This window comes from Schistocerca cancellata, chromosome 2 (genome assembly GCF_023864275.1).
Source record: "Schistocerca cancellata isolate TAMUIC-IGC-003103 chromosome 2, iqSchCanc2.1, whole genome shotgun sequence".
NCBI lineage: Eukaryota > Metazoa > Arthropoda > Insecta > Orthoptera > Acrididae > Schistocerca > Schistocerca cancellata.
The window spans coordinates 1,148,081,351-1,148,096,055 of record NC_064627.1 but is presented as its reverse complement, the minus strand read 5'-3'; the positions used below and the strand labels follow the sequence as shown (position 1 = coordinate 1,148,096,055).

At 36.5% G+C, this 14,705-nt stretch overlaps 1 protein-coding gene across 1 annotated transcript; it reads left to right on the top strand.

The window, feature by feature from the left end:
- Nucleotides 1-3,302: 3,302 nt before the first annotated feature.
- Nucleotides 3,303-14,343, top strand: LOC126163183 (putative ATP synthase subunit f, mitochondrial). Its single transcript, XM_049920134.1, has 4 exons — nt 3,303-3,456; nt 5,044-5,142; nt 9,709-9,825; nt 14,206-14,343. Exons 1-4 carry the CDS (start codon nt 3,378-3,380, stop codon nt 14,235-14,237), a joined length of 327 nt encoding a protein of 108 aa, XP_049776091.1. The 5' UTR covers nt 3,303-3,377; the 3' UTR covers nt 14,238-14,343.
- Nucleotides 14,344-14,705: the final 362 nt, after the last annotated feature.

Below are 14,705 nucleotides of genomic sequence, written 5' to 3'. Positions count from 1 at the left end.
GTGTAACTGATGAGAGATCATTAATGTACACAAGAAAAAGCACTGGCCATAAGATGGATCCTTGTGGGACACATGTAATTTCTTCCCATTCTGATGATGACTGATGAATTAATTCACTAGTCCCTTGCACTGACACGTGTTGTTTCCTGTTAGCGAGGTATGACTTGAACCATTTTGCAGCACTGCCCATGACACCATAGAATTCTAACTTATTTAAAAGGATATTGTGGTTCACACAATCAAATGATTTTGACAAATCACAGAAAATACCTGCTGCTTGTAATTTGTTATTTAACTAATTAAGTACATTTTCACTGTAGGTGTAAATAGCCTTCTCGATATCAGAACCCTTCAGAAATCCAAACTGTGTTCTTGATAATATGTTATTTGTGGTCAGATGGTTGAGAAGCTGCCTGTGCATTACTTTTTCTAAAATTTTTGAGAATGCTGGCAAAAGTGAAATCGGTCTGTAGTTTGATGGTATCTCTTTATCCCCTTTCTTGAATAGAGGCTTAACAGCTGCATATTTCTGCCAGTCAGGAGATGTCCCAGTTATAATTGACTGGTTACACAAGTAACTTAAAATTGTACTAAACTCACAAGAACATGCCTTAATTAACTTTGTTGGTATTTCATTGTAACCACTAGAATGCATTGTTTTTAAAGATTTTATTATGGAACGTATTTCTTTTGGTGAAGTGAGTGACATATTCATGTGCTTGAAGCTATTTGTAAAGGCTAGTTTCAGATATTCAAGGGCGTTATTTACTGATCCTGAGAATCCCATTCTATCAGTAATGGATATAAAGTACTTGCTAAATAGATTTGCCACGCTATGCCCACCGGTTACTAATGTGTCATCTGCTATTTGCTACTGTTCCTTTCTGGTTCTACCAGTCTCCTCTTTCACTATCCCATATTGCTTTTATTTTGTTCCCTGACATTGCTATTTTCTTCTCGTAGTGCATTTGTTTAGATGTCTGAATTACTTTTTTTTAATATTTTACAGTATTCCTTGCATTTAGCTAAATCATCAGCATTGGAGCTATTCTTGGTCGACAGATACATATTCCTTTTTGTCTTACAGGAAATCTTTATTCCTTGTGTAATCCATGGCTTTATTATAGACTTCTGTTTAAATTGAGTAACTTTTAGAGGAAAACCGTTTTCAAATATGGTACTGACATTGTTCATGAATGTGTTATATTTTTCATTCATGTCATGAGCACTATAAACATCTTTCCAGTTCATATCTTTGAGCAGTTTTCTAAAACACTCAATTTTTGGTTGATTGACTACTCTCCTGTACTCAGATTTAGCAGTCTTGATAATCTGCTTAGAATTTACATCTAAAACAAGGAGCTGCATGTCATGATCTGATAGTCCATTTATTACAGGTTTTATGATATGATTTTGTTCCTTTGATTTGTCTATAAAAATGTTATCAATGGCTGTCCTTGAGGATTTAGTGATCCTAGTTGGAAAGTTTACAGTGTGAGTTAGATTGAAAGACAACATTGCTAACTGCAGTAAATGTTTACTGGAAGATTGCATTAGAAAATCTGTACTAAAGTCACCAGCTATCAACATTTCTTTGTTCCTTCCTGTTAAATAACCCAAAAGAGCTTCTAGATGATTTATGAATAGATTATAATTTCCTGCAGGTGCTCGGTAAATAGTTACTATTATATAGGATCTGTTATGGAACTCTACTTTTGTTGCACATGCTTCTAGATGCTGTTCTAAACAGAATTTATTAATGTCCTCCTCCATCCATATCTACTCTGCAGTAGTAGGAAGCTAGCTTAAATCCTGGAATGTCTAACATATCTATACCAGTGGTCACTTGATGTTCAGAGAGGCAGATTATGTCAATTTGGTTAGATGAATTCATATCATCAATATAAATGAGTAGTTCATCAGCTTTATTTCTGAGTCCCGGAATGTTCTGGTGTAATAAAGGTAACTGATACTGCATACTAATGGGATTATAACTGCTTAGGCGAAGATGAACTGGCAGTTTTTGATTACTTTCTGTTAAACATTGTTTAAATGGAGGCTGTATGCTAAAATCTGACTCCTGTTCATCTGTTTTCTCAAACTGAGTGTATCTGCCAATCTCTCTTAAAACTCGTTTTCTTTTCCCCTTCCCTATCCTAAAAAAGGCATCCCTCTGCCACCTGGTATTTTACCACTTGTGACAGGTTCCCCCTTAAGTTTTCTGCAATCAACACAGACAGTTTTCCCTTCCCTTTCGTATTGAGGTGAACGCCACACCTAGTGTAGTCCCACCTATCAATAGCATCCACAGGAATCAAACCAATATGGAAACCTATATCCGTCCTAAGCAGCCACTCCAACTCCAAGTTCACCCTCCCGAAGAAACAGTTCAAATGAGGCCGATCATGGCGTCTCAGCACAGACACAAATCCCACACTCGTATGCTTCGTTGCTGATGCTATCTTCACCAGGTGACACTTTATGGAATTGTCAGAGTCAATGCTATTTCCCGAACCACCCACTATAACCATGGCATCCTCCTTTGTGAAATGCTTGCATAAAGAACCTATATCCTCTCTAACCTGACCCAGATCTGCACTAGGCTTGAAAATGTTTGTGACCTGGTACTCTGGACCTATGTTTTACTGCAGTAGTTGGCCAACACCTCTACCATGGGAGCTACCTAACAACAGAACTTCCTTTCTCTTTACAAATTTCCCTACCTTTTTCAAGTCCTTGAAAGCCTGTTGTGCCCTTTGTACAGCTTCAGCTACAAGAGGCTCATCTGATTCTGACTGAGGCAACAGGTTAAATCTATTTTCAAGATTTATGACATTTATGTCAGTGTGAAGAGGAAACAATTAGTGAGGTGAATCACATTTCATTTCAGTGTAGACGCTATGAGAAAGGCAGAGTCGACTTTTTAAAGGAGCTCTTAAGACTTGGTCACTGGTAGCCGCTTTGCACGATCCCAATTCTCGGAGACACAACCAGGAGTACATATGACGCCACATCCCGGTTTCTAGCGAAAGAAGACATAAAAATCTAAAATGAATTGAACTTAACTATAGAACTTAATTTACAAATAAATTTTTAGCAGTCCACTGTGTTTTGTAATCTGATTACAATAATTTTGATCTGAAAACATATGAATGTATGCCCTAAACATGATGTATGACGAAGAAAAAAAAGTTACCTTGTTATGTGTGTCACTACATTTATTTGTGATGGCTAAAAAGTTTGTATGCTAGAAGCCAATAAAAATTTAAAAAAAATTTAGTTATCCTTGGATGCGACGTCAATTTTCGTTACGTATTTGTTTTCCATTCCACAAGATATATGTAATCGCTGGTATAGGTTCTCCTATTCGTTCGAAAATGGCGTTCGGAGACTACCCAGCTGAATATAATCCAAAAGTGCATGGCACATATGACCCTGCCCGTTATTATGGGAAACGTAAGTGATAATATAATGAACCTGCCAAATTAATATGTGGAGAGTGGTTTGTTGGAATTTTGGGTTGAGTTACAGTATCATAAATTTTTGTCGGCTCGTCTGCACATTAGCTAGGAAATTATCTTTAGTAAGGAGTTAATCAGTTGTACACGACTGGTGTGAATTGAAAATAGACATTCAGATTCCTTACTTTATCGAGATTTCCGTTGTATTGATAACGATGTTTCTCCTTCCCCTTCTGATAAAATGAATCTAAAGTTTCTTGCAAGTCCAAACAATACTGTGAACGGTTGGTCAAAGAATGAAAGCTGTGTACCCTATTGCTTCTGAAAGTTGCTCACTTTCTTCCGTTTGGTTTGTTTTTAGTCAGCAAGATAAGTTGCTGGGTCGTTACGTATTCTGTAAGTGGATTAGGTCTTGCCAGAAATAGATGAGAGTACGAATTGCCACAACACCGTTAAATTATTCAAAGTAGTAGTCTTTTGGTAAATAGCATATACCAAAGTACTCTGTGGAGGTTTTGTATCGTGTAATAACTTTCCTCTTTTTCATAATTTACCATGACGTCCCGGTTATTTTTAATGAAAAGGACTTAATACAGAGCAAACCCAAAGCCAACACAAGAAAAGTATGTTGAGTACTCACTATGAATACTGAAGCTAATTTCCTTCTTTGTATATAAGTGTAGGTGAATATTAACAGCTAGAGGACTCTTTCTCTAGGTATTGAATTTAAACTTAACAATAGTTAAAATGATTTGGAAAAGAAACCTCAAGTTTTGTGAAAGCAAATTTGCAGGAAAACTGATATAAATAGCAGTGACTCCATTTTAGATGAAAGGCACATTAGCGTGCTTTTAAAAAAAAAAAAAAAAAAAAAAAAAAAAAAAAAAAAAAAAAAAAAAAAAAAAAAAAAAACCCTCAAATACCTTCTGTGCTTGCCAATAGTCCCATCTAACCAGAAATTAAATAAAAATACAATGTTTATTCAGAAGGGGGGCCTGTGATAATCAATGGATGAAGACAGTTGCTGAAGAGGGGGATTTATTAGAAAAGAACTGGCTCTTGTGATGTTTCGAGAAAAAGTCTGTCACAGAAATGTTTTGAAAGAATCGCAGCTATATGCATGGTGCAAAATGTTTTTTATGCAAACAACATATTATTTCACATTTTAGATGGACAAACTGCAATGCAAATTACTGTCTTATCCTCGTCACCCTTCTCCACTTTCAGTGTGATTTGTATGTTTATTTTATCCTTAGTAAGAATGTATGCTTGAGCTTTAGTTACAGTTCTGCCAAGAAAGAAGCTAAGACATTGCTGGAACTAGAGAACAAAGTTTTCATTGTTTGCCTTCTATAATGTTGTACATGTCATTAAATTGTATGTTCTCATGCATTAGAGAGCTTCTTTAAAGCTTTTAATATTTGGAATAATACTTCCTGTCGTACTCGTGAGTACACCAATTTCCTGTCTTTTGCAGGACTGAACCTGTTAACTTTAGACCAAATTTTCCAATGTCTATTGATCCATACATGATTTATGGGATATTTTCTGTTGTAAGATTGTTCAAAATTTCATATTTCAGCTGACACACCACTAGCTGATGTGAAGGTTGGTGAACTGGGAAGCTGGCTTGCACGCCGCAATAAGTCGCCACAAGCTATGGCTGGTGCTATCAGCCGTGGTAAGTGTTTGTACATTTGAAATGCAAAATCTATGCAGTTGCTTGCGATCACTGTAACAATTGCTAAAGCTGTTAATGCTCTGCATCTCAAAGATTTTATATGTCCAGTGGCATGTAAATGAATGGTGAAGGAAATTCAAAACTGTTACCAGATAATCAAAGTAAATTAGGGTCTGATCATATTGTGAAAAGGCATAAGGTAAATAAGTGAGAAAGTTTTCCTTCTAGAAGTAGGAAAATTCTCTCACATTAAGAACCATCCACTTAAATGCAGAATCGGGAGCAATCTGAAGGGAAATCTAAATTTTCTAACACAATTGCCTAATACCGATAATGTTATAAAACTGTGGAGTTGGTGGCAAGTGTCAGAGAAATCTTGGCAGGTGGGATTTGTGCTAACTTGATAATGTAACAAATTGGAATGGTACTGGCCATGAAAGCCAAATATCCAGTCTTGACATTAAGGGATTGTGGCATTCTGTGTCAGTGTCTTGGTTCAGATAGTAACATTTGACAGTAATTCACGCATTACCTATTATACTATTGTGATAGTTGAAGCAGGGTAGGTATTTTTATGACCAGAATAGTGTCGAGTTTGTACTAGTGGTAAACTAAAACTTACTTTCATTCCCTAATATGACATGGGATTGTATTTGGACACCTCATTTCAGACATAAATAAGATCATTTTAGCCGAAAAGTGAATTATCTGGTTAATACATTGTGTTAATTCCAGAGGCTCCTGTAGACTTCTATTTGATAATACACTGGCAACAAAGTACCTGTTCTCACTCATGACACTCCTGACCAGCAACTTGTTTAAAAGGAACAGGAACTTCTGATCATTGAACACAAGAAAGAGCAACAATCTTTGTTGTGGACATATCCTTTATTGTTCAGAAAAGTTTAGTTTTCTGTAGCACGTACTTAAGTATCTACAGGAGTTGGTCAATGACAAACTGAAAATTTTTAATTTCAGGTTTATATTTTCTCCTTAAAAAAATAATCTTATGCCCTGCATGAAAACTTTCTACCTGCCTAATTTTGTTATTGGGATACAATCTGCTGAAATTAATCTAGCAGACATTACTTTTGATGTGAGTACACCTGTCTGTGTGGATGTGTCTGTATAATTGGCACTAAAATTCCTTGGGATATACTTTTACATATACATTCAGGATGAAGGCTTGCATGGTATATGTGACTTTGTCCTGTAGTTTTATAAACTTACTGCTCTATGCTGTTGATTATATTACGTGGGTTTTGGTTTCTGACATCTTTTGATCTAATGATTACTTGAGTGAGATCGTTGCTGCCATTACTTCTTATGTGCTTCCAGATAATTGATCAGAAATGTGACATGAATGTAGCATTTGAATTTAAAGAATGTTAAGCCATGCCTTGAGCAACAGTTAAATTCAGAAAGAGAGAACACTGTTCTGTTTTGTCAAGCTGAAATGTCAGTTGACAGCCCACTTACACATCACTTTTAAGGTGGTGGGCACATTTGTTTGATGTACTACATTTTGTGTCGGAAACCTGGTAATCATAGTAGTTTCTGTAATGATCATGAATGTTGTTTGAATGTGATAACTCAGTGTGTGCCAGATAAGAAATCAGTTATAGTTATGCTGTCTGAACACGCGTTACTGACAACCTCACAGCTGCTGCCTGAATTAGCTAACTTTTCATTCTTCTGAATATTTATCCTGTTGCCATAAATCTAAAAACAAAATAAAATAAGGTGTAACATTAAATTCTGCTCCCAGTAAAAGAAATAAATGGGCACTAGGTAATACGGGGTTATTACAAATGATTGAAGCGATTTTATAGCTCTACAATAACTTTATTATTTGAGATATTTTCACAATGCTTTGCACACACATACAAAAACTCAGTTTTTTAGGCATTCACAAATGTTAGATATGTGCTCCTTTAGTGATTCGGCAGACATCAAGCCGATAATCAAGTTCCTCCCACACTCGGCGCAGCATGTCCCCGTCAATGAGTTCGAAAGCATCGTTGATGCGAGCTCGCAATTCTGGCATGTTTCTTGGTAGAGGAGGTTTAAACACTGAATCTTTCACATAACCCCACAGAAAGAAATCGCATGGGGTTAAGTCGGGAGAGCGTGGAGGCCATGACATGAATTGCTGATCATGATCTCCACCACGACCGATCCATCGGTTTTCCAATCTCCTGTTTAAGAAATGCCGAACATCATGATGGAAGTGCGGTGGAGCACCATCCTGTTGAAAGATGAAGTTGGCGCTGTCGGTCTCCAGTTCTGGCATGAGCCAATTTTCCGCGGGCTATGCGTGAAACTTGCCCACACGTGTTCAACCGTTTCTTCGCTCACTGCAGGCCGACCCGTTGATTTCCCCTTACAGAGGAATCCAGAAGCTTTAAACTGCGCATTCCATCTCCGAATGGAGTTAGCAGTTGGTGGATCTTCGTTGAACTTCGTCCTGAAGTGTCGTTGCACTGTTATGAGTGACTGATGTGAGTGCATTTCAAGCACGACATACGCTTTCTCGGCTCCTGTCACCATTTTGTCTCACTACCCTCTCAAGCGCTCTGCCAGCAGAAACCTGAAGTGCGGCTTCAGCCGAACAAAACTTTGAGTTTTTCTACGTATCTGTAGTGTGTCGTGACCATATGTCAATGAATGGAGCTACAGTGAATTTATGAAATCGCTTTAATCATTTGTAATAGCCCTGTACATTAAAATTTTTTTTAACAAAGTAGGTCAGAAGTGAGTGAATTTAGATTTAAGGTGGGATTACTGTACAACGTCTGAACCACCCAACTTGTCTTTTGACCTTGCTTTTAATTTTATAATTTTACATTTATATTAAATTATTTTTGTTACTTATTTAACAGAACTATACCAAAGTCCATATGATCGTGAAGTGACTAACAGAGATATGCCAGACTGCACCAACTTCGCCTGATAAAGACATTATTTCAGAAAATGTGGAAGATATGAAGTTATTCAGACTACTCAGCAAGAGACACATTAAAATAACAAAATCTATGATTTGATGAATTTTCAGTAGGACGAGGGAGGAGCCATTTGGTGAACACTGGCCAAAGAAAAATGTGACAGTGTCGATTTTTCTTAAATCGCTAGTATTGGAAGAAGTCATAGTTAGATCAGTGAAGCCAAAAGAACAACACAGCAGACACAAGCTTGTGGGTTTGGAACATTGCACTTCAGTTTACTCTTTATGTTCTTGTGTGGCATTAGACAGAATACTTAACACTTAAGAATTCCAACGCCATCAACTGTGGACAATACTGGTGTAGCACAACCTAATTATACATAGAAGGAAACGCAAGCTTACCAGCCATCTTAATAGTGCATGTAGCTTTTATGACTTACAATATACTGTTTTCATTTTTTTTTATACTGTCTGCCTCATAAATAAATCAATAACACATTAATGAAGACTTTTAATTTTACGTACCCCAATGTTAGTTACCTGTACTTAAAGGGTATGGGTATCTGGGAGAGGAATCGTCCTTGGTATCTAATGGACGAGATGTTCAGAGTGACCTTCCTCAGTCTTTTTTGAAACTTGGTAGTATTTCAGCATTTCCCTTACATAGCTGTAGTTGAAGACATTCAACTTCTAACATTAGATAAAACCAGTGCTTGATTTACCACAGACAAAAAAAAATCGGAACCACAGATTTTGAGATGTATAATGGAACGTCTCCTGTGGCCGAAACGATGTAAAACAAATGTTATACTCACACTTTTAGAATGCTCAGAGAAGCTTCAAAATGTTTTAAGATGTCTAAATTTCAAAAACATACCCTGGGAGGTCACACTACTGGCACCTTACTTCCTGCAAATCAAGCTTTGGATAAAACAATAATTTGTGCTCACTCCTCCTGTCAGTATAAATACTGGATACAAACCAACCCAGTGTGGCTAATGGCCTATAGGGCTTGCCAGCTGTATGACAATTGCACTATGTCCGGTGCTTGCATCAGACAATGCATCGGAATCCCGCCTTTAGAGGGAAATGAACTTGTGAAGAGTTTAATGTTATCTCAACAATGTTGTAATAAGATTTTGAATCACTTTTCAAAGTTCCACAGCACTTTGGGTGTGTTAGTAGAATTTGGAACACATGTTAAGAAGTCAGTGGAAATTCATAACATCCAGGTGACCTGTTAGATATTATTTGGTGGCTTTATAGAGCGCCTCTCGCAAGAGGCAGGTATCAAAGTTGGCAATTTAATTTGGAATACTGTTTATGAACAGAGCATAATCCGTAGAGAATGTGAATAATTCCTTCACAAATCATGTAAGTGTAATTTCATCTTAATTGCAGACACCACAGCACTGTGTATCAGTTGGTGGAAAAGATTTTCTTATTGTAAGATAGGTGTAGTCTTTATCCAAAATCTTGAAATTGTGTATTGTTGCTAACAATTCAGCTTATGTAAACTGACATCTGATAGTACCCAAATAAGGCTTTTCATATTTCTTTTCTGTCTAAATATCCCAATAATTAAAACACCTGAAATTTTATGCTCATTCTTATTCTTTCAGCTTGGTGGAGATGGCAACACAAATATGTGCAGCCGAAGCGACCAGGGATTGCCCCGTTCTTTCAAATAACAGCTGGTGCTATGCTCTTCTTTTATTGCATCAATTATGGAAAACTGAGTGAGTTGCATTATGTTTTGTCATATAATATAGTGGACTAATAGCTACACTTGCGGTATACTTTTTACACACCTCATTTTCTCCATCAGATGAGACACTGGAATCATAAAGACCAAAAGCACAGCACAAAGTTATGAGAAAAATTGATGTTTGTGTATATCAAATTTATAGACAAACTGTCAGTCTCGTAGGTCTGACTTAATAAGTCAAGTCTCGGCACCCTATATTTCCTATACAATAATAACATATTAAAATAATGTATCCACTTTATGGTATGAAATATTAATTAGTAATTGGGGTTACATTATTTATTTCTGTCCATAAAATTTCCTATAATAGGCCAGTATCTTTTGACAGTGTTAAACATGTAATTAGTATGAAACTGGAATCAGAACATAAACAGCAGATAAGAAATGAACCACGCACACAAATATTACCTATTCAAACATGTCATGGTCTTCGTTGAGCAAATCATGTGGCTTTAGGTTCAGATAAAATTCCCAATTTACCTGTGATCAGAGTTGTTCTACGTACATGATGTTAACACTAAATTATGCTGCAGCAGTAACAGTTATGCAGTGCAGAGCAAGAAAATTAAGCTTTGTCCTTTGGGCCCATTTGGAAATGGGTATTAGATAAATTGGTGGCACCTTTTTGTAAATGTTTATCATATAACATGGGCCTACAGCATAGGTAAAGATTGTTCACCATAAGATAAACAAATGTCAGGAGCATGTATATGTGCTACACAATCAAATTGAGGATGGTGTGCTTGTGCCCCTTATGTTTCACATTGCCTCAAATTGAAATATGGTAGTAAAAAGGTCATCATATGTGGAGAGACAAAACCAAGCTTCTGTAGTAATTTGTCGAAGTAGACAGCAGCAAGGGAAAAGTATGTTAAAATGACTTTCCAAACTGAAAAGTCTGCTGGTGCTTACAGAAAAAAAATTGCATAGCTGGTGTGAAAGGAAGAGTTGCTAAGAGCTTCTACTTGAGAAATACAAGGATCAGGAAAAGATTTTGAGATGGTATTTGGTTATGACTCCATGTAGGTTTGAATGACTTACCATTTCCTAAACCCAACCTCACATATAATGTGAAAGGCTGTTAAACTAGAAAAGATTTGTTGACCTTTCACGCAGCATTTGTGAGAGTGAATAACAGAATAAATTGTCAGCTCAAGCAGTATGCTAAGAAATGTGAAATAATGCAAGTAATTTAAGCAGCCATAGGCTGCACTGATTTCATTTAAAAGGGAATAATCCTAAATGTGTTGTAACATTACTACTTGCTTTGTGGGTAACACTGAGTGTATTTAATATTGGAATAAAATTTTTTGTATTACAGTTTTTGTGGTGTGAAAAATATGCTGTTTCAGTGCACCAGCATATTAAACATGTTAAACCTGTTGTTGTACTACAAAAGCACTCTTGTACTTATAAGTGCAATAAAAGACTCTTTAGTTGTGTAATATCTCCACTGATTATGTAGAAGTGTAAGCTTTGTTAAGCAACTTATAGGGTAGGAAGCCAACTCAACTAAATTTATAAACTTTGATGATATCTGTGTAATATACACAAATGGTGCCGAGTAGTGCACTGTACTCGGTTAAAGGAATAGCTTAATTCTGGTCAAGTATATACATTTTAACTCGCAAAATGTTCGAAACACAATCTGATTGATCAGATATGTCAGTGATTGGTTGTGAAAGAGGAAATGGAATATTTTTGAAATGCTTTCAAATTATTAGTGCCTTTGAATGCATTGTTGTCTTTTTGATGTTTTTTGGAACATTCTTTGTACATTTTTAAAACTCGCGGACAAAGTACGGGATAACCGTAGTTATTTAACATAGAAATGATGTGTGATTGGTGGGCCACTCCAGTCCTGCAGTTTCAGATAAAAGTTGGCAAGTGCATACTTTGGAACAACAGTGGAAAATGTTTGCATCACATTCATCATCTTGTCATTTGTGAGGATCGCTTAGGTCACTTAAATTCAGTAAGAACAAAAAGTTATTGGAAACATTAAGTGAAACACTACATCAGTAGATCCAAGGATTTGATTCCTGTTACCTTCGATACACTTAATATAACTGGGGGAAAAAGTGGCATTGATGGCTGGGAAGCCCCATTTGGGGAAGTTCGATCTCTGAGTTGCAAGTCTTACTTCAGTTGGTGCTGCATTGGGTGGTGGTGGTGGTGGTGGTGGTGGTGGTGGTGGTGGTGGTGGTGGTGGAGTAACAACACAACATTCAGTCAACAAGTGGAGGAAAATTTCCAACCTGGCCAAGAATTGAACTCTGGCCTGCTGTGTGGTATGTGTTTCATGTTACCATTCAGCTAAGCAGGTAGACAGTAAAATTGTAAACAGGCCTCTATTGTTACAAACGTAGTTATTTAAAAAAAAACGCATACTAACTTCTTTGTGCCACACACTTCTCCGGATGTCAGGAAAACGGTGTCAAGTGATTGAAGAGATTTTAAAACTGAACTGTGGGGAGGACAGTTGAAAGCTTAGATGTGCAGGCAAACTAAAAGTAACATAAACAAAACAGAGAGCAGTGTATAAGAAAAAGTGTGAATATATTGGAGTTGCTTGGAACCCAGTAGTGGAGGTGCATAAAACTGTAGAATATAGGTCTCTCTTGTCCTGGAGACTAAGTGACACTTCTCTCCCATCCCCGAGGAAGTAAGATAGATCGATTTTTGTGTGTGTGTGTGTGTGTGTGTGTGTGTGTGTGTGTGTGTGTGTGTGTGTGTACACCTGTCCCCTTTTTTCCCCCCTAAGGTAAGTCTGCTCCCGGGGTTGGAATGACTCCTTACCCTCTCCCTTAAAACCCACATCTTTTAGTCTTACCCTGTCCTTCCCTCTTTCCTTATGAAAATGTGTGTGTGTGTGTGTGTGTGTGTGTGTGTGTGTGTGTGTGTGTGTGTGTGTGTGTGTCGGCAGCACTAAACATTTCGCCTCCTGAAGGTAAGTACTTCCTAATTACTGTCTCTCAATTTTGTGGGTAAAGGAGAAATGGATGTCTTTGGAGACTGAAGAGATGGTACATTATATAACAAGGAGGTTCTCAGTGACGGGATGGCTTTCTGAAACAATAGATGTTGTGATGTAGATTAAGATCCCAGGAATCTCGTCCTGTAGCCATTCATCCTGATAGGCCTACTTTCAAAGTAATTGATGAAGGGGGAAAATTGGAATGTCACATGACACACTGTACCTTTAAATACTGCAATAATGTAATAAAGGTTGGTTGCACAGTGTAATGGTTAAGGTACAGTTTACACATGCAAGATGTTGTGGGTTTGAATCTCATCAGGTGCTTTGAATCTTTTTATCTGTATCGAAGTGACTGTGATCATTACTTTTATCCAATTAAGTGGTTTAAATGTAATTTTTTTTGTACTTCTATTTCTTTGTCACATCATTTTAATCCTAATGTTAACTAAATTCACCCTTTTTTCCCCTGTTGTTCTTTCTATTTGGAACTCTTGTTCATGTGAATTTAATCGTTTATATTTATCTACCATAGTATTGGAACATTTGTAAATTCTGGTATTTCAATTAATAACAAAAGATGATATAATCTTTTCATATTGACTGTGGAAATGTGTCAAAAATATATTTTTACTAGATATACATTTTCTTGGATGGCAATTGTCAAACAAAGATTTAAAACATAAATTCCTATTGCACTGTGCATGAAATAATGCAGATGAAGATTTAAGTGAGAAGGGATTATAAGCAAAATGAAATTAAAGTGAAATGAGAGACAGAAATAACAAATGCAATAATATGGATGGAAAAATAGGATGTCAAAATCAAAGAAATTACATTGAAGTTAATACATAAAAAACTGAAATCACTGGAAAAAGTGTGATAGGAAGAAAATTTGCTTGCAAATGAAAAAGTTAATACTTTGATTAAAATGACACGACAGAGGAAAAGAAATAAAAGAAACACATTTAAACCAGTCAATTGAATAAAAGTAAGCCATTTTGTTAAAGACTTAAAAAATAAAATAAATTCCAAAGCACATAATGAGATTTGAACCCAAACTCTCTTGCATCAGAAGACTGGACCTTAACAGTTAGGCTAAGCAAACCAACCTGTTACATTACTATGTAAAGCTAATGAGTGTCATGTGAAATTATACCTGCATCACCATAATGATGGCATCAACAGATGGCTCCCACCACTGGAGACCTCTGCTTGTGGGGTGGAAGTTGTATGGTGAGGCCATACAGAAGGTGAAAATTCTAAAAGTGTACTTACAGTGTGATGTGTATGGTGACAGTGCCCACTGTTCATTTTGGTAGTCCACTTTCATACTGCAAACATGAATTGATTTTATTCTTTCTTCTTTTTCAGAGAGGCACCGTAACTACAAGTATCACTGGTAAACATTAAAACAGCACCAAGCATATTTTGTGGATAATCTAGCAAACACAATGTACTATAGTGTTGAAAACTTTACTCCTGTACAGTGAATAAAGTGAAATTAATGAATGTGTTGTAAATATAACCTCTGAATGTTCAATGTAGTGTCAGCATTTACTGATGTAGTCTTGATAACCGATACAAAAAAAAAACAAAGATTTTATGTGGTAATGTATAAATAGGTACATGAATTTGTTCTTGAATATTAATTTATGACAAGATGTTAAACTTGTAGTGCAGGAGAGGAAAGTGGGGAAAGGCGTGCCAGTAAATGTAATCCTTAATGAATTACAATCACTGTGCCAATCTTTAAATTGAAGCATTAAATATTGAGAATTGATGATAGATTTTCTGGTTTAGGCATTTATCCAGCTATCATTTATATACCCTTATCTGGGGTTCATTGGTGATTGACTTAATGACCATGGTAG

What these genes read in the sequence shown, in the direction of transcription:
- LOC126163183 (XM_049920134.1), top strand. Translation starts at nt 3,378, where the DNA reads ATGGCGTTCGGAGACTACCCAGCTGAATATAATCCAAAAGTGCATGGC. An exon ending in TGCCCGTTATTATGGGAAAC is followed by an intron (nt 3,457 to 5,043) that starts GTAAGTGATAAT and finishes TTCATATTTCAG; the next exon opens with CTGACACACCACTAGCTGAT. An exon ending in GGCTGGTGCTATCAGCCGTG is followed by an intron (nt 5,143 to 9,708) that starts GTAAGTGTTTGT and finishes TTATTCTTTCAG; the next exon opens with CTTGGTGGAGATGGCAACAC.